The sequence below is a fragment of the Akanthomyces muscarius genome, chromosome 3 (assembly GCF_028009165.1).
Source record: "Akanthomyces muscarius strain Ve6 chromosome 3, whole genome shotgun sequence".
NCBI lineage: Eukaryota > Fungi > Ascomycota > Sordariomycetes > Hypocreales > Cordycipitaceae > Akanthomyces > Akanthomyces muscarius.
This window is the reverse complement of record NC_079243.1, coordinates 5,002,946-5,027,120: the sequence shown is the minus strand read 5'-3', so window position 1 is coordinate 5,027,120 and position 24,175 is coordinate 5,002,946. Positions and strand designations below refer to the sequence as shown.

Here is a 24,175-nt window from a genome sequence, read left to right as displayed (position 1 = left end):
GCGTGGAGCTAGTAAGCTGGTTTGAGTGGTCTCACCTTCTGCTGGTGGGCATTCTGAGGACTAGACTTGGCATTGGCGGCCTCACTCTCGCAGTTGAAAAAAAGAAGAAAGGATTTTATGCAACTGCTGTAACTGAGTTACAAAGGATCCGATTATTAGAATACATGGAGCTCTGTCATTTTACGCGCTCGGTGGAATGCTCCTATTCTTTACGAGGACTGCATCCGCTATCGATGGTGACGAGTAGCGCTATTTTCAAGCGAGTTGCAATACAGTGCTTGAAAGTGGTCGCTTGCAGTGGGCATGCTGGATCCAATTGGGAATACAAAGTTACATTCAAAATCTTCGAGTAGGACTTCGCGTCCAAAGCTCACGTAATTTCTCACATACCAAGACATATGGCTACCAATCATCGCATTGCGAGGTCAGTAACACTTAGGCCAATGGTATCCAGGGCGCCATTCTCTTCAGCAAAGTCCCTACTGAAAAGGGTTTGGTTACGACATCATCCATACCTGCCTCTTTCGCCGCCGTGACATGACTGTCGCGGACGTTGGCTGTGACGGCAATGACAGGTACCCGTTTGGATATTCGATTGCGTTTTTCCATGGCGCGAATTCTGCGCACGCATGCTGAGCCGTCCATATTAGGCATCTCGAGATCCATCAGTATCAAAGACAGATCTAGTCCGCCCTCGACGCAAAAGTGCGTCTTCTTCAGGAAGACCAAAGCCTCCAAACCGTCATTGGCAGCGGAGACTTGGCAGCCAAGCTTTTTTAACTGCTTCACGAGGACTTTCTGGTTAATCAAGTTGTCTTCAACAACAAGTATATGGCTGTTGGCGAGTGGTTTCTCCAGCGAAGGAGAAGCTCGTGTTTCTATTGTGAGTGGCGTCGTCGCTGGGGGGTTCGGTGTGTGCGCCGCACGACTTGAAGCCGCATCCGCATTTCGTATCTGCTTGAGTACAGGCTCCACATGCCTAAACTCTTCGGTCCCCTGAGCCGGGTTGGAGTTGCTGCTCCTTCTTGCTTGAATGTAGAACAAAAATGTTGTGCCATGTCCTGCTTTGGACGCCATTCCAATTTGGCCACCATGAAGCTCTGTCAATTTTTTGGAAATAAAAAGACCCAAACCACTCCCGCCGTATCTAGCATGTGTTCGTGGGGATGCTTGTTTAAAGCGTTGGAACAAGGCATTTTACTCTTGAGGGGCGAGACCACAGCCGGTGTCGCGCACTTTGAAGCAGACATATACAGGACTGCCACCACCACAGTCATTTAAGTTGGTCGGCGTTTTGCTTTCAGTTTCCGAGGGTGCAAAGTGGAACTCTGGAATGTCTGCTTCCGTTGGGGGTTCAAATAGTATACTGGTGCCAACGGTAATGACACGCTTCGAAGAGGACATTGTGAATTTGATCGCGTTCGAAATCAGATTGATCAGAATCTGCGAGACACGGCTAGGGTCAAGAATAACTGGGCCTCGAGAAGTCTCATCCTGATCCGGCTCGTGCTCGATGGCCATGCGAATGTCTTTTGCGACGGCCTCCGACTCAAACATTTTGATCACTTGCCGCAATATAGTGTCTGGCTGTTCAATGGAAGGCGTTATCTGGAGTAGGTTCGAGTTCAGTTTAGATACCGTCAGAATATCATCGACGATTAATTTTTGGTGTTGAGCACACAGCGAGATTGTTGCTGCGGCCTCAAGGCACGACGCCACTGTTTCACTGGCCAAGCAGGTAGCTGGTGCGTCTCTCAAGCTGCAAGAAATATCATCTGCACATTGCAAAATAGCGCTCAATGGATTGCGTATCTCATGAGAGGTGATGTCGATGAATTCGTTTTGCCGTTTTCTCATCTCTTCGGCTTCTTCGAGTTGCCGCATCTGGAGATTTTGCGCCCATTTGAGATGTGAAATATCCGTTATAGATCCCATGACGGATTTCAGTGAGCCGTCCTTCCTTGTTTCAACATGCGCCGTAAAGAGGACCCAATGTTCAAGATTCTCTTGTGATTGGGTTCCACTAGCATGGTGGCTCTTGAGCAGCAGCTCTCCAGACCAAGATGTTCTCGCATCGTGCATTTGAGCCCATGCACATCTGATAGATTCCAGGCTTGTATCGGCCACGCAATTGGTCCAGGACATCGGTTCTTGGCATTCCCTGTCTATTCTCGTCATCTCAAAGAATTGGTCATTGGCCTCGAGCAGGACACCCTCTGGGCTTATAAAAAACATGCCCAGGGGTGAGAACTCCGTCATCCGGCGCATGCGATTCGCCTGTAGGCTCAGCTCCTCTTTGAGAAGCTCCTGCTGCTTGGCGGCCACCGCGGCAGCTTCTCGACTGCGGCGAACTTCGGATTCATAGAGAATGATGGAAGCTAGCGATGTAGCGAGTTGTCGGTTTAGGGTTCGGACAAAAGCCTCGTACTCGTCGTCATATATTCGGCGCGGTGCAATTCCGAGGACCAGTACAGCGAGCACGCGATCTTCGTTGGTTGGACGCACGGGAAGGACAATGGCTTGGTGGCAAGGGTCTCCAAACCCACGCCAGTGGAAATCAGCAATCATGGCTTCGGGAAGAGAGCCATCTCGTACATTGAGAAGCGTGGCTTCTTGGTTGCGCATCGCTTTGCGAAATGACGGTATAAAGCCATCACTGCTACCGTTGATGTCGAGCTGTGGCGGCGTGGCAGTATGCCCGGCAGGTACGCCAAGCGATCCTTGGAATTGACATGTCCTAGCGGTGGCACCATTTGGTGATGCTGCGGCTTCGGTCATTCGGTCTGCATCATCGATCGAGTAGAGAAATGCAAATGGAATATCGTAGTGGCAATCTTCGAAACAGGCAATGACGCAAGGCCAAAAGTCCTGGACTGTTTTCACTCGGGCTGTACTCTCGCCCAACCGAGTTATTATCTGCATTCGTCGCTTCCCGACGACCTCTTGCGTCGTTTCAAAGGGTGCATTGTAGAAGCCCAAGATTCGGTCAGTGCCGCCGTACAGTGGGGTAAAAGACCAGTTGTAGAAGGTCTCTTCAACGATGCCTTTTCGATCGATGGGTAAATAGTCGTAGTCTTTACGGACGCTGGTGCCGGTACGGGCACACTCTGCAAAGATGGGACCGGCATAGTCCCATAGCTCTGCAAATGGGCCGGAGAAGCCGGTACCCATGAGGGACGGATGCTTCTTGCCGGCTACTTCAGCGGCGTAGGCTTTGTTGTATAGCATGGTGAGCTCGCTGCCCCAAAAAAGCGCTGCGGGATGGGGGTTTGCCATGCACAGATTAGCAGCCTGGCGGAACTCGCGCGACCAACTTTCCATGGGGCCTAGGGGCGTTTTGACCCAGTCAACTGTGCGAGCGTATTGGACATGATCGGATAGCAGACCTTTGGGATGCGCGACGGTCCAATCAGTCACTGCCATTTCAGGCGATGATAGTGGGATGCACGGTGCATATGAAGAAAGAGAAGACTCGCTTTGGATAGAATTGAAGGTATGTTGGTGGTTCGAGGCCGTGATTGCTTGCGAAAGGGCGGATCGGGCGCCAGTGGATTTGGCAGCAAGGTTGGCGGTCTGTGTTGCAGCTTCTGTGTCGTTGCCGGCATGGTATCGACCTGGTTTGGATGTGAAAAGATGCAAGTCTGGGCCCTGCCACGCCTGGTTGCCACTGATAAGCCTCCATCTTCGACGGATTGTGGCGCCTGTCCACAGAACGCCATCGTAGAAGCAGCCGACGGTATATATGTCATTGGAGACATCGTGCTCGGTGACGCTTTCAGCCCATGTTTTGAACTGCGCAAAGGCCGTCGGTCCCTTGGCCTGGGCGTCAGGGTGACCGTTGGCTGGGATCGCGCAGGAAACAAATAGAGACTCGTAAAGGCGCTCGTGGAGTCGCAGCGCTTCATTGCAGAAAACCGGGACGATGGTGTCTTTGAACGTGACGAGGTTGCAGGTGGCGGCGGAATCAACGTTTGGGTCGAGGTCAAGGACAAACGTCGGGCGAGAATCAGCATCGAGTATCTCCCAAAGCCTGAGGGCATCGAGCTCAGTGGAAAGATCCGCCCGCGGCGGCATGACGGGCGCTGGCATGGCTCCCGATAGCGCTGCAGGGAGTGGTGGTGCGATGGTATCTGTTAAAAATGCTGCTCATGCATCATGCACAGCCAAGAGTGACCCGAAGCGGCATAATCGAGCACATTGTATATTTCCAGCCGTCATCAAGCACTGACAACGATGTCGGCATGATCGAGGGCGACTGAGGCGGCTGATGCAGTCGAATCCTGGACATTTGAGCAAACGTAGCTGTGTGGGTCATGTGTGGTACCTGTAGACAGTTTGTACCTACCCAACTACCTCTAGGTAGGTAGGTAGGTAGGTAGGTAGGTATGCAAATATGTTACGGTGATTGATCAGTGCACAGACTGGGTGGCGTCTGGGCTTCGCTTCGACTGGTCGGGCTCCCCACAGGCACGACACAGATCGCGCGAACCGCAGTAGATCGCAGGGCCAGACTGGCCGCTATAAAGCCTGGCAGAATCGCCCCATGCACCAGACGATTATCATGAGGTGGCGTTGTGTGGGCGAGGAATTAACGTTCAATACAATCAATACTTTTCGTGATGACATCCTGCGCTTGACTCGTCAATACTTCATCTGCCTTTTCTCTCATTTCCATTTTTTACCTTCACCTCGCTGCTGATATCAGGTGCGACATCCCCAACCAACCGGTCGCCGGAGATGATGCGTTCCAAATGGCCTCTCTTGGGCTACACAATGTATAGTGAAGCCAGCCGGGCATCCATTTTACCAGCGCGTGTTCATCTTCGGACAATTTTACGCAGTTCCCAATATATGTCTACTACTAAGTTGCGGTGATGTTGCCTCCGCAATCCTCAGCTAGCCGTGGCACGAATCCGTGCAGTTCAAGACACTCCAAGATCCAAGGGCTTTTCGAAATCAGCTGCAGGGTAGATTGTTTGAGGCGCCAATACCAAACGCCTCTACGCGAACCCTTCTGACAAGGAGTACCGCATAGTCCAGCGCCTTGAACTGTTTTGCGCAGAGGCATGCTAGTACGGAGTACTGGCTGGAACTTTGGGTGCGACGGAAAATCTCCGTGTCTGAACCAGTCCGCTGAGGGGCATATCCAGCGTATGATTGGCTGAAAATAAAATAAACGGAGCAACGTTGACAAAGGCTCGCTCCCTGCCATGCAAATAAATGAAGTGTGGCTAAACTCGGAACGGTCTAGAACACAACAAATCTCGATGGACCGCAGTCTAACGAATTGCTTGTTTTCTCACCTTGAGCTCAGGCTGTCTGACACTGGTTGGTCTCGTACCCCGGAGCCATTCGTCCGGTCCCTGTCCTCCTTCCAAAAAATAAGATGAAAAAAAGTGTACAGCACTGCGTAGTTCAAGTAGCCTAGGTACCTAATAACGTCACTGATAAGTTACTCCGTACCCGTGGTGGCCCGTCACCCGTTTCTCACTGTCCAAGTGGCTGCACGGCTGCAACTGCTCGCCGCTCTGTCGTCCCGCCTCTGTACGGAGTACCAAGGCAAAGCAAGGACCCGGGGCACACAAACGGCGTGCGACGCCACGTCCAGTGCCTGACAACGGTATGGGGGTCCGGATACACGAACCCGTTCCCTTTTCCCTCGCTCATCTGTTGCCCGTTGCTTCTTCTCCCACTGCTGTGATGCTTTTGATGATTCTCGCGGCGCCGGATTTTTAGGTCCAACCGCTCGAGTTTGCACCTGCAACTCTTTGAGAACAGTGGTCACTTCAGACACCCCAACTTTAGCACTGCTGCGCTTCAAGCTTTAGCGTGAGGCCTAGCGAAGCTCGGCGCAGAGGAACTGGCGGTGTTTGTTTCCCATGGGCTAGTACGTGCCAGATACCACCAGAATGAGAGTTCCCATCTGGGTTCAGCTCGCGCTGCTTGTAAGCGCCGTCGCCCTGCTCGCCCTCACCGTCGTCGCAGTGCCGACATGGATATATGTCCAGAGCTTCGTCGTCAACGTCGAAACCGATAGCCTCGCCCTTGCAGCATCGCTCTACGCCACCAAGATTGACTCTCAGCTACAGTTGCTCAATACCATTAGCCGCACAGTCTCTACCCGTGTCCTGATACAACAGTCCCTGGCCAATTACTACAACGCCAACGCGACAACAAGGGACCCATTTGAACCGACAGTCACCGACCTGCAAAGCGCGCTCGCCACTAGCAGCTTCACGGGCCTGCTGCAGGCACGGATCTACTCGCGGAACCAAACTGGCGAGAATTCAACGGGCCTCATCAGTGTTACGGGGTCCGGCATCGGGACGCAGACTCAAAACATACCACTACCCTATCTTACCCCCAATGGATTACCTGTCAACCTGAGCGATACTGAATTTGGCTACCCGCCCTCGTTGTACCCAAATATCACTTATGAGACTCTGGATTACCCGAACCCATACATACCCTCGGAGACCGCCGTGGCAGCCAGTGCTTTTCCAGGCGTATTGCTCAGTGATAGCAGGGGACTGCTCCTCGGCCCACTGGCCATCAACCAAACGTTTGCGCTTATATCGCTCACAATTCCTATACGATCTCTTCAACACCAGGGCTTTATCCTTGGCTATATGACTCTGGTCGCTGCCGCCAACTCGTTTCTTGACATACAAACAGCCATCGATGGACTCGGCAGCACAGGTGTGGCGTTGCTCGTCACTCCTGATGATCCCTCAAACCGTTTCACGCCATCGCTTTCACCTTCCAACAAAACATATCAGCCACCCACAGGTGCCTTGAGCAACTATCCGGTAAGGCTTGTTCTTGCTCCGGCTACTTACCCTGGCCAAACCGATCGCCATCAAGACGAGCAAGGAAACTGGAGTTTGTCTTTTATATTATCACGCTACCCAGCGATTTATGGCGTCTACTCCACCTACAACGGAAAACTAAACAATGCCCGCGCAACTCTGACAACCAAAAACGAACACGGGTATTCCGTGGCAGTGGGTGTTGCTCGTCCACAGACCACACTAGTTGACTGGGCCATAGTGGTGGAAAAGTCGCGTGGCGAGGCCTACTCTCCCATATCTATCCTTCGAAAAATCCTAATTGGATGCGCCTTTGGGACTGCTGGCTTGGTCATGCTACTCATTATACCCTGTGCATATTTCAGTGTTCGTCCCATTCGAAGACTAAAGATCGCAACTGAAAAGTCAATCACTGTACCAGGGTATGAACTCATGTACAGCGATGACGAAAAGAATGCAGCCAGCTCGGGGGGCACGCTATCATCTGCTTCCATAAAAGGCCTGTTCAAGAGCATCAAGAGAAGGTTCTCAAAGCCTCAGAGACCACTGACGCAAGCCGAAATTGAGAACCATCGGCGTGTCTTCAAGATCCCAGGCAGGGTCAAGGAGAGGTCGCATCTCGTCACCGACGAAGTGACAGAGCTTACAGGAGTCTACAACAAAATGACAGACGAGCTTGTCAGACAGTACACCTCGCTCGATCAACAGGTGGAGAAGAGGACCCGCGAACTGGAAATCAGCAAAAAGGCGGCTGAGGCTGCGAACGAGAGTAAAACTCTTTTCATCGCCAACATCTCTCACGAATTAAAGACGCCACTTAACGGGATTATGGGCATATGTGCCGTCTGCATGGAGGAAAATGACATTCTCCACATACAACACTCCTTGAAGACTCTATACAGATCTGGTAAGAATCATCGTTTTGCCATTGATTTCTAGCGACTAATGTCGAGACAAACTAGGCGAACTCTTACTACACCTTTTGGACGACTTGCTCAGTTTTTCCAAGAACCAAATCAGCCACGAAATTAAACTTGAGCACAGGGAATTTCGACTTGGAGAAATCCGATCGCAAGTCGTGTCCATCTTCGACAAACAAGCCAAGGAGAGCAAAATTGACCTAGACGTGGCCTTTTCCGGCCCCGCGTCTGCAGATCTCAACAACCACTATCTGCTTGTACAACAAGGCCCATCTCGATTCTCCCAGCCTAACCGCATACGCGACATGTATGTGCTGGGAGATCAACACAGAATATTACAAGTCATCATCAATCTTGTCAGCAACAGTCTGAAGTTTACGACAGCGGGCGGCAGGGTTCAGGTTCGGATACGATGGGGTGAAGAGGTCACGACGAAGACTGTCCTTGACGCGAGGCCTCTCGGAGATGGCTCACGATCACACAGTCACGCCAGCAGCAATCAAACGACATCTTCTTCGTCGCCAACTTCAAAAGCAGCATCACCAACCTCAGAAGCAGCATCACCAACTGAGACAGGACTTGATACACCTCGTCATAGCGAGCCTGCCAAGGACTCGCACGTAATTTTTGCTGAAGAGCCCCGCGGCTCGCAGATGTTGGCCGACGACGTCGACAAAACATATATTTTCACATTTGAAGTCGAGGATACAGGACGAGGTATACCAGAGAACATGCAGGACAAAATTTTTGAGCCGTTCGTACAGGTGGATTCAAGTTTTAGCAAGGAGTTTGGCGGCACCGGATTGGGTCTGAGTATTTGCTCACAGCTGGCCAAGCTAATGGGCGGCACAGTCACCGTCAGGAGCAGCGAGGGACTCGGATCAACATTCAGTCTCGAAATTCCTCTCAAGCACATAATAGATCGTGTGCCTAGTACCCGGTCCGAAAGCACTAGGCCAAGGTCCAGGGCTCCAAGTGCCGGTGGCTCAACAACTGGTGGCGCCGGTGGCAGTAGCTGCCACCGCAATTCTCTGAGCAGTGTATTGGCACAGGAACCCGATCAAATGACGACGACGACGACGAGCAACATGGAGAGCCACAGAAGCGATATTCAACCTCGTCTTGTTGGTCTCAGCACACCCTTCTTTCCGCCCAATCCAAATCAGGCTTCCGCGCCACCCGCCAAGTCGACAACAGTCATTCCGCCAACCACGAGTGTTGAGACGCAAGCCGCCATACAAAAAGCCAAAGCCGACAAGGCCAAAACTTCTGGAAGCGAGCCTGCAAACAGCGATCTGCGCGTCCTCGTCGCAGACGACAATGCGACGAACATTGAGGTCGTGCGCAGAATGTTGAAACTGGAAAAAGTTCTCGATGTAACCATTGCCAAGGACGGTCGAGAGGCATACGAACTGGTCAAAGCAAACATGGAGCGGAATCGGAAATTTGATCTCATCTTTATGGACGTCCAGATGCCCAACCTCGACGGTATCCAGTCCACCAAACTCATCCGACAGATGGGCTATGCAGCCCCGATCGTGGCTCTGACGGCATTTTCAGAGGAGAGCAATCGCAAGGAGTGCATGGAGTCGGGCATGGACGAGTTCCTGGCTAAGCCTATTCGAAGATCAGCGCTAAAAAGCGTGTTGACAAAGTTCGCGACAATCTACGAGGAAAAGACAGAAGAGAAATAGGTGAAACTCAAAGTTATAAAACCGATGTAATTAAATGTAAATTAGCATAGCAGCAAGAGTGGAGAGGACGACTCGATTGGAGAGTGGCTACTGTCGGGCGGCGTCACGAATGGTACACCTCATCGCCGACGACATTGCGCGGAGCAGATTTCAGAGGGCACATATACAAGTTGTGACTTATTGATATTAAGACTCGCGTTTTCCCTGACCACTTTGATTTCTGTGCTGATACCCCTACTGTAGTCTTTTTTTCACAAAATCCAATGCCTGCTTGCCGTAGACCTTGTAGTAGCCGTTGTGTATCTTAATGCTGTTGCCATTCGAGCAAAACTCGTCGCCAACGTCACAATAGAGCTGGATCGCATCGTTGTACTTTCCACAGCTGACTTGGTTGCTGGGACGCTTGTCAAACTGTAAAACACCACTATTAAATGAGAGCGAGTTATGAGGGCAACGAACAGGACATACCCCACCGACCGTAGCATTGCCAATGTGAAAAGACTCACCGGGAGCTAGAGAAACAAGTCAGTCGCTAAAGCCAATAGTTACCTGCAAGCCATAGAGGCAACTCACTAAAGCGGTCATCGGCAGGGAGTAATACCGCTTTGATATTGAATTGTGAAATGGTGGCAGCCGTATCGCTGATTCCCATGTTCGGGTCGCCTCCACCACAGAGAGCATCATCAAACAGCTTGGAACCCTGAGAATAGCCAACTAGGACAAGTTTTGTCTTGGGGCACTTGGCGGCAAATTTGGACACCTGATCCGTGACAGCCTTGACTCCGGCCTGGACCGAAGCTTTGTATTTCGGATCGGTGAGGCCCGCGTTGCCATTGGCAGGATAAACAATAGCCTCTTTCGTAGCGCCTGTCGCCTTGACGATATCGTTCACGAAGTCACCCGCGGCGCCGAAGCCTTGCGGGGTTCCAGTATTGCGAGCGCCAAAGACATGGACTGCGTGCTCGTGTTAGCCTCTGACAGACCAGTAGCACTCATAGACACGTACCTTCTGGACAGTCATCCCGCTGCTGGGCTTCCTGGGGAATTGAAGCCCCCCACGCCGAGGCCAGAGCCAGAAATAGTGCGAATGTTTTAGCGGACATGGCGTCAATCACAGCGCTACCAGGAGGGAAGATGTAAATGCAGCCCCAAATACTGAATGGCCGTGGCCATGTTAAATACTCTTAAATAACACAGGCAATAACTACACTAAACATACTTTCGGATTCCAAAGTGGGCTTAGTGTTAGTTAACTGCCGTACTGACTGTCAACAACCTACTACAGTGCCTCCAGGTAATTCCGAGCGCTAGTTAATGTATGGCCATTTGGTGGCAGTTCGCTCGGAATTACCTTCAACTCACTGTACAAGGCGTAATTTGTCATCTAGCACTGATCCGGTGGTGCCGTGCACGAAACTACCGCGTCAACGCTGTTTAGTGCCCTGTACGGACCACGGCAAGTCTCACGTCAGCCAAGACACTAACTAGCTATACTGAGTATGTGGGTGGCTTCGGTCGGTAGCACTAGATTGCTTGCTTGCTGGGCAGTGCTGGTAGGGCTGTGCAGCCTGACGCTATTTTAAACAGCGATCCTTGATCAACTCGGCATTCGCGGCAGTGGCTTACTTAAACTTTCCCCGAACAAAATGACGATCAAGTTGCTATTGCATAGGACTGAGGCCGATCCCAAGTTGCTAAGTATAGCACCAAACGCAATGCTCAGTAGACAGATATCGGCTCATAGAAACAGTAATCCCACCATGTTGCCCGGGCGCCCAAAGTTCTTCTAGTTTTTTTAAACAGGGGTGCTACCGCCACTACTCCGGTGCTTCACTCGCGACTCTACCAGGAACTCACAGACTGCGTTTTGCATTGGCAGACTATCATGAGCGGCGACACCAAGAATCGCTGATGCCCAGACAAGAGCTCGCTTGAGCGGTACAATAGGTCGTGCGTCCGTGATGAGCGCGAAAAGCTTTGCGCGATGCAACTTTCGTGTCTTTTCCCACTTTTCGCGGACATGAGCGCCGGTATCAGCAGAAGTTGCCCTCGTGGTACTTGAGTCTCGTGTCCCAATAGACAAGAATTCAGCAGCCAAGAGTGGTGGAAGTGACAGACTGCTATAGAACTCCATGATAGTCCGGAATATCTTGTCAAATAAATTATATAATTCTCCAGCGCACTCGTACGTTTCATTCCAGTCCTTTGGATCGAAGTTGTGAATATTGGATGCGGCGGACTGAGCTGCCGATTGAAGGTCGCCAAGGGCTCACGGCTCCGTAACTGCAGCGACTCTGAGGTTCGAGATCCCAATCATCTCTTGAAAAAGTGCCGTGGGTATGGGTGCGGCGGATGGCCCGTGTGAGAGAGGACCAGGTCAACATTCTCTCGGCTCCAGTCATTGAGTTCGGTGGAATTGCACAACGCGACCAGTCTGGCGTTCAATTAGCATCAACACACCAAAAGCGCCATTTACGAGGTCCCACAAGAACTGGGCTGGGGGCTGACCTCAAGACTTGGCCAAGGCATTCGGCGCGGATCTCTCCTTATTGAATCTTCAGACGCCACGTTGTTGCTTTTTATAACGTGCAAATCCATGCACATGAACACTACATGTTGGCATAGAGAGTACTAACTGATGAGTAAGCAAATAAACTTGAAATTCGGTACATAGGTTGTGGGGGAGAGGTTCTTACTTCGCCAGTGAGCAGCGTAGAATAATTCCGAACCGCAAGGGCCGGGCTCGTTTCGTCTTGTATTTAGACACTTGACTCTTGAAATGTTATGGCTATGTTTCGGAAGAGATCTGATGTGGTTGATCCCTGGCAAGTGGCCCTATAAGGGCCGTCTGCCAGCAGATAGGGATATATTGAGAATCAGTCGCATGCAACTAGATATCAAGAACCGCTGGCAAGCGTCTCTTGATGCCACAGACTTGGCCAGATCTGCGTCGGGAATAAAGGTTGACTTGGAAACACTGTCGCCGACGTTACGCAACTGTAGGAAGCTGATGCCTCTAGATCTGACCAGACGCTTCGGTTAGCTGCGACCTCTCCCCCGATTCGAGCAAGTCAAATGCTAGGGCCAAGAGATACATACAGTATCGCGCAGCTTCTACAAGTTCACAATCAGAAGGATCAAAATTTTTGGTCTTCGCGCTTTCGGCGCTTTCGCCATACACAAGTCCTCGGCACTGCATCCCTTTGACGCGACATCGTCTGCAGCAAAGTTTTTCTTCGTCGCACTTGACATGTGGAATCCTGCCAGCAGTCACTAGGTCTCAGCACCTTAAGTTCATCAACATCGGCGGCAGAAGTAACAAACAGGCACGAATCGCACCCAGTCCGCACATGTGGTGCCCACTTCCGCTGTCTAGACGGGGTCGCTGCCACCATAACAGCCCTATCGTGAGCGGCTTCAGCCGGCGTAAGTGACTGGCGGCCCGGTTGTGCCACTACTGTTGGGATTGTTGCCGTTGACTTGGAGCAGTGCGAGGTATGCTCTTTCTAGCATGATCTACGGTGTCGCCATACTTTTATTGCCCATATGCATGTGAGTGGTGTTTCGAACCTCACGTGGCGGATCGTCCTACGTGAGGGCCCGGTGCCGCATGCACCGCACGCACAAACATAACGATAACCTAGCCCGCATGGTACACAGAGCAACGAAACGGTCCAACACATTCTAAGTACTGTGTAAACTGCGTAAGGGTTCGAGGAATGACGTGTCTTTGCAATTTCTCAGCTCTATTATCCAATGCCGATGATACTGCCGGGAAACCCGCCCTGGGTCATCTAGTTTGCTAATCAGTATAAGTGGACTCAGCTGTGCTTGAGCCCGCCGAACCCATGCCCGACCGCTACCCACGCGAATTCTATACAGAAGATACAGTGCCGAATGTCTGTTATAATTCAAATGATTTATGGAGTGGACACTATAGCAGAATTAGTAATGCGTTAGCATAGGGCTGCCAAAAAAAAGACGTCGGACCAGGCTGTTAGTGAGAAAAGAAAGAAATTAAAGGAGTATCAGAAGAACAAGAAAAATGAGAGACGTATGAGAAATATGAAGAATAAGAGAGAATCAGTAGAATAAGAGATATTAATATGAGAGAAGATAAATAATAAAATATAGTATAATAAGTCACTACTTCTACTACTGAAGCGGCGTGTTTTTTTGGCACTGTGGCTAGGCTTATAAATGCCTACTTAGTAGTGATGCATGTGGCGGGGCTCAGAGACCGACCACCTTGATCAAAACAGATTTCGTCTCCATGAATGTCTCGATGCTGTGAAGATAGCTCTCTCTCTGCAATCCACTGCCTTTCTGCCCGCCGAATGGCGTGTCATCCCCCTTTGTCGGGCTTGTACAGTTTACACCTACGGTGCCAGCTTCCAAGCGGGAAGCGACTCTCATGGCTCGGTCTAGGTCTTTCGTGTAAACTGCCGCATACAAACCATACTCGGTATTGTTGGCGTTGGCCACTGCTTCGGCTTCAGTGTCAAAAGTGTTGATAGTGACCACGGGCCCGAATATCTCTTCTTTCATGATTTGCGAATCCTCTGGCACATCTATAAAGATTGTAGGGTTGATGAAGAAACCAGGGGCAGACTGCTCATCCGTGACCAGCGTTCCCGTTTGTTTGCCCATTTCAATATAGCGCAGCACAGTAGCGTGCTGGATCTTGTCGGCTTGTGGTCCTTGATTGGTGTTGGGATCTGTCGGGTCACCCATACGATTGGAAGTGAATGCGGTTTTAAACTTCTCCAAGAATCGTTCGGCGATATTTCGATGAACGTAAATGCGAGAATTTGCCATGCAAGTCTGCCCGCTCATAAGGTGGATGCTAAATTGCGTGTCGCGGGCAGCTGTATCGACGTCCGCATCGTCGAAAATAATGGCAGGGGATTTGCCGCCCAACTCAAAAATGAGTTTTTTCATGTTAGAGTCGGTAGCCATTTTTGAAATGAGTTTACCGGTTCGGTTTGAGCCCGTGAACGAGAGCGCACGAACATCCATATGCGAAGCGAGCGCAGCTCCGGCGCCTGGGCCGTGACCCGATAGAATATTGACAACTCCAGGAGGAAATCCGGCCTTTTTGACAAGGTCCGCGACGTACAAACTCTGATGGCATAGTCAGCGCTGGAAGGTTTCTTATATCCTTGAGGAACGGACCGTCAAGGGCGCCTTTTCACTGCTCTTGAGTACTACGGCGTTGCCTGCAGCAAGCGCCGGGGCCAGTTTCTTGCAGAGGAAGACAAGCGGTGCATTCCAGGGAATGATGGCTGCAACGACACCAACTGGCTGCTTTAATGTGATGTTGATGTAACCTGGCGTATTCAGACTTGAGGATCCTTGTGGATACGCCGCCTCAGAGAAGTAGCGAAACCACTTGGAGCCTGCGACAGCATCGAAATAGCTAGAGACAGGTCGGCCCATGGACTCTGCTTCGAGGTGGGCTAGCTCTATATGGGACTCAGAGATCAAATCAGCCAATTTCACAAGAAACCTTCCTCTTTCGTACGGAGACAAGGCCGCCCAAGCGGGGAACGCCGTCTTGGCTGCGGCGACAGCATCATTTACATCTTCATTCGTAGCCTCATATACTGTGCCGAGACTGTCAGAACTAACTCGAAGGGCTTGAACATAAAACCTCTATGAGAACATCTTGCGCTGGTTGAAGTTTAAACTAACCTCTCGCCAAAAGTTCACCGGAGCGGGCAGATGGAAGGTCAAAGGTTTCCTCATTGGATGAGGGGCGGAACTGGGCAATGTGAACGTCTACTCTCTTCTCGCGGATAGTCGATACGTACTTCGCCATTAATGAAGAGCCGAGTTTCAATAATTTTGCTGGTCATCTCGCAGATGTCGAGGCTAGAAGTTAGCTCTCTATCGTGAATGTGTTTAGTGGCGCAGCTCTGTAGCACTCTTGATGGCGGCAGGACTTGATGCTACCTTTACAACTTTGAAGTGGCGGCCCGGAAACCCCGCCTCGGCAAGGCTTGATGCTACAAGGATGTACTGGCAGTGAGTAATTTTAAGGAGATGAGTAATGCCTACTGTATGTGCGGCCAGAAAATTGTAGTAGGGCCCCCGCTGCAGGCCCTGGTACAGTGGTTGATGATGCAAGCTCTGGCGTCGTTCCAAGGCACTGACGTAAGCGGCTGCAATAGTTCAAATGGCAAGAATACTTATGGCAAGTATACTTGATAAAATGTCTTTCGGCGGATGTCATGAATATATCTGCCTGCGCCATCAATTCCTTACCATTTAACTCCTTAGAGCTGTGCATTCATCGTGTTGAACGCAGCCTGGTTGCTGGCGGTCACGCACTAACAACGCAGCCTGGTTGGTAACTACGTTAGTGCGGGCAGCTGAGACAAATGGGTAAGTTAACAATCACCTATGTAACACGAGATTAGATGAACGAAAAAATCCAGATAGTGTCTTCATGGGAAAATGGTATACGAAACGAAATTTGCCGGACAGCAAGCATGAGGGTACTGCCTTTTCAAGCTTGTGCTGCTGGCGGCGACCGCAATTTCCACTCGTTGTCAAGAATGCCCATCAGAATCTCGTCCCACCACTTTCCATCCTTGAAGTAGCACTTCCTTCTTCTACCCTCCTCTACAAAGCCTGCCCGCTCGTACAGCGGCCTGACTCGCTCATTCCATCCCAAATACTCCAACTCGACTCGATGAAGTCCGGCTTTCTCGAATGCCCATGCCAACGTCCAATCCAGTACTTCTCTGCCGTAGCCGTTGCCTTGATGCTCACGCACAATATCAATGACCAGCCCAGAGCATCTGTGATGTGACATGTCAGTGTCTGACGAGCCCAAGGATACACTGCCGACAGGCTGCGATTTGCCTGCTCTTGGTGTCAGCACTTTACTCAAGCAAGTTACAGAATCAAGGGGGTCTAGTACTTGGGTCCAGATCGACTCTGTAAACGATGACAAACAAGAGCGATTTCTCTATGAGATCCTTGCGGATTTCTTCAATGTGCTTTTTATTGACCGGCCGCAAGATCGAGGCGGATGAGCTCACGAAAGCTAGTGGCTCCTTCTGCATCGCTGCAAAGAATTCGTCATGCTCGTCGGAGTCGTAGCCTCGATACTCTAAGCGCTCTGATCGGAAGGGGTTTACTTCGTCCATTTTCGCCTGCAGGTAATATAGAGATTATGAGGGTTGTGTAACTGAGAGTGTGCAGAGCGTCATCAGACCTCTTGAATGGGCTTGCTGATGATGCTGGTATTTATTGGTGTTCACGCCCGTCCACTTTCGTTCGGTGAGCTTAATTCTGTGGCTGTGTAGCGCCAAGCTTAGGCGCAGCAGCGGAATGAATCATCCTGCCAAAGACACTACCCAGATGGATATGTATGCCAATTTGAGAATAATGGGATTGTAACACGACAAGTAGCATATTGACGAATAATAGGCAAGTTTTCGAGGCCGAAATCTGGACGCCGACAAGTTGGCGGTCCCGAAATTTAGCGGTACGGGCGGGTGGGGGTTGGCTTTGGGCCGGATCTAACTACTGGCTGAAGTGGGCAGGGCGAGGCCTTTTAAGTCCCGTACCACACAGAGCTCTCCAACGCCAGCTTGGCTGGCGCGGGTGTCCAACGTACTAACCACACAGAAAGCGGCCTTACAATTGTTACGGTTGCTCTCGCTGGCCACATGGTCCCACAGGATGCGCCCAGTGCATCAATTCGCCATGTAGAATTCCTGCTGGGCCGGATCGACTCGCTGAGCAGCGATATGCCATTCACGACGGATCATGGCGATCCATACTGGATGCGGCTCAGCACATTGATCTGAATAAATGGCTAATGAGAGCAGACTTCAAGTTGTTGGGCATTCTAATGTGCTATATATGATGGTTTATGATCGTAACGGCTCTCATATTGTCGGTCGTGCACATTGCCCCCACTGATGGCGCAGGCGGCTCGTGGGTGACTGTACCGAGGCCGTGGTGAGGCCGTAAGCCGCTGTATTTGAGCACTGGGGCCGTAACTGGTGGTCATCTGGCGGCAGCACCTGAAGTGGCCAAGCCTTCGTCCACTAACTTACTAGCTGAATCCATGACGACGTATCCGTAGTGGCGGGAAACAAGGCGCTGAGCGTACTCAAGCTTAATCAACGTTACATAGTTACTGTTTCCGAATGCTGACTTATTAGCCGGATCAGAAATGAACAGGATTTGCTGACGCAGAAGATTATGTCGCGGAAAAATGATGAACCGTCAGGTATTGTCCACAGCTTCCATCTAAATTAGCGCTTTTTATTCAAACTTTGCGCAACATCATATTGGTATGCCACATTATCATTCATTATGGCCGTTCTGCTATTCTTCAAACTTATCACAGCCACTTTTTCGGTGGCTGCTATTTATACTGGTGCACAAGCGCTATTAAACCCCTCCGGCTTTGCTTTGTCTTTTGGCCTGTCGCTGGATGGCGCCAACCCAGTGACGAGGTTGGAGTCCAAGAAAGAAGGACTAAAGGTTGCATCAACGAAATCAACCCTTCGTCCTCATGATCCTGCGAAGTCGTACATTTCACTCATGGGAATCCGTCAGCTGGCCAACGGCATCATCCTTGCTACATTTGCCTATCAGGGCAAGTGGACGGAAGCAGCCACTATATTGGCTATTATTGGGATAATGGTTGCAGGTACAGATGGTATATACCTTTCATACGCTGGAAAAACATCATTGGGAGTGTACCATGCTGTCCCCGGTGCTTTGATTGCTATATATGCTTGTTTTGTTCTATGTTACCATGTATGAGATTTGAAACGGGGCCAAATTCGATAAAGCAGATGTCGAATTAGGCGAGTCTATATTCACACCTTCTGTGAAGCTAACATCAACAACTGATCCTGACTCCTGCCTCCACATCCTTTCTAGTCGCGAGTTTGTCTCCGTCGTAAGCTTATAGACCCATGATTATTGAGGACAAAACACAAAAAAAAGCCATTCCAATATCTTATTGTTTTTTAGCTTCATGGCCTGGACTCTCCATTCTAGACTTATGAATCGGCTTACAGCATCAAGTGCCGGGTGAGCGGCGCATGGTGCCACCAATATTTGATCTCGTCTAGGCCTATACAGACTCGAATGCGACAGCGTTGAATGCTGGGCGGCGGCAGGGCGGCGGCCAGTATTGGCTACCAGCTCAAGCCTGTGATGGGCGGCATGGGGGCGCCACGGGCCGCCCCGAAACTTGCAGCGGGCATAGAGACAGCAGAGAAGAAGCCTTGACGCCTCATAAGCCCCGAAGAGCCTGCCAATGACGCGCTAATGCATCTTCTCTCAGATTGGCAGGCTATCAACGTTCTCGATTCAGGATACACGTTCTTTTCCTCCATTCCGCGGACAAAGGCCGGTGGCGGGGAGCAGATGGTTGACTGCGGGTGGCTGGCTGGAGCGCTGCCGCTGAATACTGACCCGCCCCCCTGACTCGAGGACTGGACGAGGCTGAATATTAACTACCATGTGCTTCCAATCCAGGCTTGCAGCTATTGTATTGTGGATTGTCTGGACAGGGCCATATTGGGAGATGCCAGATAGTTTCCTCCCATTGAGGCCATACTCATCCTCTCATCGAACCCGTCGGAGGAGTGAACATGGCGTTCGGCGGGGCCGCAGACCGGGCGCTTCCTCAGCTCATGTTATTCATCTGCCTCTTGCTAGTCTGTCTTGTATGCATGGGCTGCCTCATACTGGTGATATTGACAGTGCGACTCGTCTTGACCGTGCAGGAGAGTGCACCGCACGTTTGCAGATGCCCGATCGAAGAGCACGCAGAAACAGATATAAAAGAGCAACCCTCGCCAGCTCAATCTTCGAGGTCGACAAGAGCAACAACTCACACTTCAAGTCATCAACCAACTACACACTCAGCACACACAACCTGCAAACCAAATTCTTCACGTCTACCCAAAATGACGTCTCTTGCTCAGGTTTGTTTCACATACCATTCGCCCACAATTTTTCAATGGTTCCGCTGCTGATTAGTTTCAAGGATGTCGCGGCTGTTGTCACGCCCCTTGCCAACCAGGACATTGTTTTCCACATCAACCCCGATCTCAGCATCACTTACTGGTCCAGCAAGACCTCTGATGAGACCCAGTGCGAGCAGTATACTGCCTCGAACCTCAAGGTCAACGGCAACCCTATCTACGTGAACAAGGAGCTGCCCGTTCTCGCCGCAGTCGCGTATTCGGACAGTGGTTGTAACCAAGATGAAGTAAATAACTTCGATTTGCAACCCGACTTCATTGTTTCTTGCTAACCTCTGTTGACTAGGTCCGCGTCTACTATGTCGCCCAGAACAAGTTTGTCTTGCGCGAGCTTCGACGCACCGGAGGCTCCGACGCCAAATGGACTGATGGGCAGGTCTTCAACAATCAGCAGAACGGCATTGCCAAGGAGAGCGGCCTCACCGCCAATGTCGTGCAGACCCAAGGCGGCAGGCAGCAGCAGCTCAAGCTCTTCTATCAGCGCGAAGCTGGTCAGCTCAACGTTACCTACAACGTCATTGGCACCAACGACGTCTGGACCAACCGTGCCGACGTGACCAACTAAGCCGCGAAAGATAGCAGCTCTGATTCCGCGACATGTAACGGCCTGGCAATATCAGGCTACAGCTGAGCTTTGGTACACGGGTGGCACAGCTATTTACCTTTTTGAAGCTAGAACATTTTCCTATTCAAGCAATACTATTTTACTGGTCTAGTGCATCCCTGAGTCCTGGAAATGCTGAGAAACCTCATCTCTGTCGAAATTCAAACATGAGGGCCGGTAATTAGACTGGAAGTGTACTCTGGCTTCCGAATAGCCGATGCCTCTCCTGCCACCCTTCTGGACACAAGACTACTAGCTATCTTGCCGCCTAAACTACCATACTAAACATAGGATTTCTCCTACACTCTAGTGCTATCTATAGTGGCTATTCATGGTGGTTACTCTCTATGAACTTGTAGATAGCATACATAAGCTGATTGGCCTTGGCTGTCATCGAGGCTTATGAGGGCTCGGTAGCCGCTCAACTCGCAATCATACACAAAAGTAAGATCATTTGCATAAAATGAGTGGTATTCCTTGTAGCATTTCTGCTCTACTATTGTTTCTATATTTGAAGTTCGCTATATGTATTACATCATATAGTATGCGATTTTGACTGGAAGAAAGCATGTTACTCTGAAGGCTCAACGTCGTATTCGACATCTGTTCTGATGATGTATTTCGCACCCTTTGTAACGCTAGTGCCTTCATGTAGTAGAGCGCCCTTGGTTTCGCCGTGTGGGAACAGTGCCACGCCTCCCATCACTGGCCGGACCGGGTAAGCATTCAACGTGCCTTCGCGCGGCGACGGGAGGAAGAACATTGTTTCACCGCCCTCGAACTCGTCGTTGAGATAGAGCAAGAAAGTAAAGAGCGAACTTTGCTTCTGGTCTGGCGGCGAATTGTCATAGATATATTTGTTGTCGGCACTGATGCCTGAAGGTGGCCAGGCACCATCAATGTGACTTCGGTACTCGGCTCCAGGAACGTATCGATAGACTCGGAACCGGCGATTCAGACCACGCGACCTTTTTCCGTCAATGACAGAAGGAATAAAGGGAGAGATGCGTGCCCACAGCTTGTCGTGGAATGCCGTGTCAATGATCCAGTAAAAGTTGTGCGCCAGAACAGACGAGTCGCCACGATCCCGCAGTGGCTCGTCTGGCAAGAATTCGACGCCTTCGCCAGCCGCAATGATCGCCTTGCACTCGTCAGGCGTCAGGACATCTTTAATCAGGCTGAGGTTTGGCACGTTTGGGTGTTTGTGGTAGGTTATTGATGAGTGTTCGGGAGACAGTGGTATAGTATCGGGCTTGGTTGTGTATAAGATCGCAGCATGGCGGTTCGGAGGTTTCCGCAGGTGTCCGGGTACCGTTTCGAGGATGCGCAGAGATGACGTGATGGCATCTTGGTTTTCCGCAAAGATGGACTTGTCGAGGACAGAAGCGTACACCTGGTCAAGTGCGCTACCTGAGCGCAAGTCCCACGACGACTGGAATGAAATATGTGAAGTAGAGTCCGAAGGTAGCGGTGCCGTCATGTCGACGGCGCAGCTAACCCGCATCACAGCATCCAGTACTGCGAGTAGCTCCTTATCTTTCATCGATCGCTCGGGACTGTCAAGGCTGACACCGTTCGGTTGAGAAACCACGTCGAGATCGCGTACCCAGCGGCAGAGCGCGCCAAGCTTGGGCTCTTCGTTGCGCAGACGCATCTCCGCTAGAAGAATCTTCGCCTCGAGATATTTTTCGTCGCTAAGGGCTGCAGTCACCCTGCCCGTGAGGTTGGCGCCCTCTGGAGAAAAAGGTAAGTACTCGTCCAGTCGCGAGCCCGACAGTGGTTACCTACCTGCTGAGTTGACGCCCGTGGTGCAAGACTGGCGGAAATCGTACACTGCGACACGAAGATCTTTGCATAGCTTCGATTTGGTCAAGCTGGGATGCTTTGCAAGCGTAATCAGAGTTTCGGTCGCAATGTCGAGCTCCTCCTCCGAAATGACAGAGTGTAGGCTCTTGGGCTCGAAGTCGTCCGTGGCAGGGGATGGCAAGGCTGCCTCCATCTTGGCTATCTTTTGCGCTTGTTGCGCCTGTTGCGCCTTGGCATTGCGCTTCCTCTTGGATGTTTTGTTCTGTGCCATGATTCAAGTATTTGGTGTTGAGATGAATTGTCTGCCGTGGCAAATTGTGCGCTGGAACAATTTCTTCAGCATTTTACAGGCAGTACGAACAATTAAGCGGGCCGTCTGGCAGAGGGGTCTTGGCCGCTAAAAAAGGACGCTAAGAAATGGCGGGGTCGCCTGCCTACCTACGTAGGTATGCTTATGTACTGAGTTATCACTTGCATCGAGCTACCCTAGATGGGTAGAAGACCCTCGCGGTCATAGCATGAGGACGCCGCCGAATTTATATTTCCAATGAGCTAGACAAAAGCCTTCCCCCTAAGCAAACTCATGATTCTATCTACAGTACCCATGTCTAGTCTATTCCCGGTGCCAAAGCTGGACATCCGACCACGTGATGCTAAGATCGCCACTTCCGCTGTTGGTAGTGTAAGCTCCAAGTTTGTCATAGAAGCTGCCTCCAGGAGCGTTGTCATCACGGAACATCTCCTTGCCATTCACGTAAACGCTGAAGCGCTTCAAGTCGGCATTGTGCACCGTGTTAATGCGGACGCTAGCACCGACCGTGGCCACACCGTCGGCAATCGTCTTGCCGCCCTCGACGCTGTAAAGGCGACCGCCTTGCTCCACGGCCATGATGAAATAAGGGCCAGAGTCTCCGTTGAAAGTTTGCTTGATGGAAATTCGATTGCCCGACATGGAATTGATCCGGAACGTGCCGCCGAACTGGTGTGTGCCCGAAGAGTAGTCGTCCTTGTATCGGCGTTCGGCGCGAAGATGGCCATTGGAGCAGCCGGCGCCTCCTCCGCTGCCGTTGGGGCTTTTGGGGATGGAAAAGGTGTCGCCACTGACTTTGCCGCCTTCGCACTGCTGTGTGCTGAAGCTGGGGTGGTCCTCGACCCAGTTGCCGTTTTCTACTGGGCTCCCAGCGAGGGCCAGCGTGGCAGCCGAGATGGCAAGAAGAAGACTCTTGACAAGCATTTTCTTAGACGATAAACGGGCCAAGTTGTGCAAATGAATATTCTTGATCCAGAGGATGTACGACGAGGATGTGTTTTGACGAGCCAGCACTCTTGTATTTGTGCGTATGCTGAGCAAGGCAGCAAGATGACTTTATATTCGCAACTAGCAGGCTATTTCGCCCTTGCTAAGCCCTCGATTGGTGGAAATAGAATCGCGGAGTAGAGTTCGGAAGTGGTGCAGATAACTGGGGAGCCGTAAGCAGCCAGCAGACGTACCGAATTATATGCATTGCTTTTGCGGGCCACACGGCGGCCATCACACCCTGTTTCTTGGCAGCAGAGATGTACTTCTGGCCCTGTTTTGTCTCGGGAAATCTTCCAACGCGCCAGAGCGGCGAATTGGATCGTACATCGATCTATAAAACAGTTGAAGTCACTGACCGCAGACACTTGCTGACCACTTTCCGTGAACAAGGGTTACTTACTGCGAATTAGAGAGAGGGCACCGAATATACATGTTAATTAGCTACTAACGTTATTTACAGGAAATTTACACGAAAACAATCAAGGCTAACGCTGGCCTAGACTAACCACCATATTCCCCGCCCACAACTCACTAATCATCGGGCGGCCGCCACCCAGCTAAAACTGCGGCGACAGCGACAAGCCGAAGCATTTTTCCACCTGGGCACCTGTAATCGACTCGGCCACGCTGCCACCCTCAAGCATCTTGATGCCCGCACTCAGGTCCTTGGCCAGGAAGACACGGGGCACCGCGCTGCCGGCAAAATCGCACACGATTGGATAAAAGACTTGCGCACTCGCGTCGGCGGCCATGTAGAAGAAGGACCCGTCGGCGGCCGGTGCCGGCACAAGGACTGTGATGACGGCATCGTTGGGGATCTTGTATGCAGGACTGGAGCGCAGGCGCGAGACGCCGACCGCGTTCATGGTGCTCGCGTAGTAATGCATAACATTCAGGCTGCCGTCGAACGGGATGATGGCTTCCTTGGAAGTAGGCCACATGGAGCTGCACTTTTTGTTCGTCTCATTGCTTGCCGCAGCGACATAAATGTTGCCATCGTTGCAGGAGGCCACC

At 51.2% G+C, this 24,175-nt stretch overlaps 11 protein-coding genes across 13 annotated transcripts; 3 read left to right on the top strand and 8 right to left on the bottom strand.

The window, feature by feature from the left end:
• Positions 1–1,197: 1,197 nt before the first annotated feature.
• LMH87_003081 (uncharacterized protein) lies at positions 1,198–4,074 on the bottom strand (the record flags this gene model as incomplete). The annotated part of the gene is made up of 1 exon (XM_056194643.1): positions 1,198–4,074. One exon carries the CDS (start codon positions 4,072–4,074, stop codon positions 1,198–1,200), a length of 2,877 nt encoding a protein of 958 aa, XP_056051561.1.
• Positions 4,075–5,909: 1,835 nt separating this feature from the next.
• On the top strand, positions 5,910–9,423 carry LMH87_003080 (uncharacterized protein; the record flags this gene model as incomplete). The annotated part of the gene is made up of 3 exons (XM_056194642.1): positions 5,910–6,809; positions 7,026–7,716; positions 7,772–9,423. The coding sequence occupies 3 exons, from the start codon at positions 5,910–5,912 to the stop codon at positions 9,421–9,423; spliced, it is 3,243 nt and encodes a 1,080-aa protein (XP_056051560.1).
• Positions 9,424–9,657: 234 nt separating this feature from the next.
• On the bottom strand, positions 9,658–10,526 carry LMH87_003079 (uncharacterized protein; the record flags this gene model as incomplete). Of its 2 annotated transcripts, XM_056194641.1 has the most annotated exons (5): positions 9,658–9,777; positions 9,836–9,847; positions 9,892–9,935; positions 9,997–10,377; positions 10,430–10,526. In XM_056194641.1, the coding sequence occupies 5 exons, from the start codon at positions 10,524–10,526 to the stop codon at positions 9,658–9,660; spliced, it is 654 nt and encodes a 217-aa protein (XP_056051559.1). The 2 variants fall into 2 exon arrangements, with proteins under 2 accessions (XP_056051559.1, XP_056051558.1); XM_056194640.1 differs by lacking the exon at positions 9,836–9,847 and having other exon boundaries at positions 9,658–9,834.
• A 543-nt stretch (positions 10,527–11,069) lies between these two features.
• Positions 11,070–11,358, top strand: LMH87_003078 (uncharacterized protein; the record flags this gene model as incomplete). The annotated part of the gene is made up of 2 exons (XM_056194639.1): positions 11,070–11,121; positions 11,174–11,358. The coding sequence occupies 2 exons, from the start codon at positions 11,070–11,072 to the stop codon at positions 11,356–11,358; spliced, it is 237 nt and encodes a 78-aa protein (XP_056051557.1).
• Positions 11,359–11,821: 463 nt separating this feature from the next.
• On the bottom strand, positions 11,822–12,818 carry LMH87_003077 (uncharacterized protein; the record flags this gene model as incomplete). The annotated part of the gene is made up of 6 exons (XM_056194638.1): positions 11,822–11,857; positions 11,932–12,054; positions 12,120–12,175; positions 12,422–12,445; positions 12,523–12,683; positions 12,748–12,818. 6 exons carry the CDS (start codon positions 12,816–12,818, stop codon positions 11,822–11,824), a joined length of 471 nt encoding a protein of 156 aa, XP_056051556.1.
• An 838-nt stretch (positions 12,819–13,656) lies between these two features.
• On the bottom strand, positions 13,657–15,281 carry LMH87_003076 (uncharacterized protein; the record flags this gene model as incomplete). The annotated part of the gene is made up of 4 exons (XM_056194637.1): positions 13,657–14,547; positions 14,599–15,029; positions 15,118–15,187; positions 15,237–15,281. The coding sequence occupies 4 exons, from the start codon at positions 15,279–15,281 to the stop codon at positions 13,657–13,659; spliced, it is 1,437 nt and encodes a 478-aa protein (XP_056051555.1).
• Positions 15,282–15,934: 653 nt separating this feature from the next.
• LMH87_003075 (uncharacterized protein) lies at positions 15,935–16,580 on the bottom strand (the record flags this gene model as incomplete). The annotated part of the gene is made up of 2 exons (XM_056194636.1): positions 15,935–16,293; positions 16,352–16,580. 2 exons carry the CDS (start codon positions 16,578–16,580, stop codon positions 15,935–15,937), a joined length of 588 nt encoding a protein of 195 aa, XP_056051554.1.
• A 2,793-nt stretch (positions 16,581–19,373) lies between these two features.
• On the top strand, positions 19,374–20,016 carry LMH87_003074 (uncharacterized protein; the record flags this gene model as incomplete). The annotated part of the gene is made up of 3 exons (XM_056194635.1): positions 19,374–19,391; positions 19,454–19,678; positions 19,738–20,016. 3 exons carry the CDS (start codon positions 19,374–19,376, stop codon positions 20,014–20,016), a joined length of 522 nt encoding a protein of 173 aa, XP_056051553.1.
• Positions 20,017–20,585: 569 nt separating this feature from the next.
• LMH87_003073 (uncharacterized protein) lies at positions 20,586–22,132 on the bottom strand (the record flags this gene model as incomplete). Of its 2 annotated transcripts, XM_056194634.1 has the most annotated exons (3): positions 20,586–20,611; positions 20,683–21,789; positions 21,844–22,132. In XM_056194634.1, the coding sequence occupies 3 exons, from the start codon at positions 22,130–22,132 to the stop codon at positions 20,586–20,588; spliced, it is 1,422 nt and encodes a 473-aa protein (XP_056051552.1). The 2 variants fall into 2 exon arrangements, with proteins under 2 accessions (XP_056051552.1, XP_056051551.1); XM_056194633.1 differs by lacking the exon at positions 20,586–20,611 and having other exon boundaries at positions 20,627–21,789.
• A 342-nt stretch (positions 22,133–22,474) lies between these two features.
• LMH87_003072 (uncharacterized protein) lies at positions 22,475–23,095 on the bottom strand (the record flags this gene model as incomplete). Its single annotated transcript, XM_056194631.1, has 1 exon — positions 22,475–23,095. One exon carries the CDS (start codon positions 23,093–23,095, stop codon positions 22,475–22,477), a length of 621 nt encoding a protein of 206 aa, XP_056051550.1.
• Positions 23,096–23,718: 623 nt separating this feature from the next.
• LMH87_003071 (uncharacterized protein) lies at positions 23,719–24,102 on the bottom strand (the record flags this gene model as incomplete). Its single annotated transcript, XM_056194630.1, has 1 exon — positions 23,719–24,102. The coding sequence occupies one exon, from the start codon at positions 24,100–24,102 to the stop codon at positions 23,719–23,721; it is 384 nt and encodes a 127-aa protein (XP_056051549.1).
• Positions 24,103–24,175: the final 73 nt, after the last annotated feature.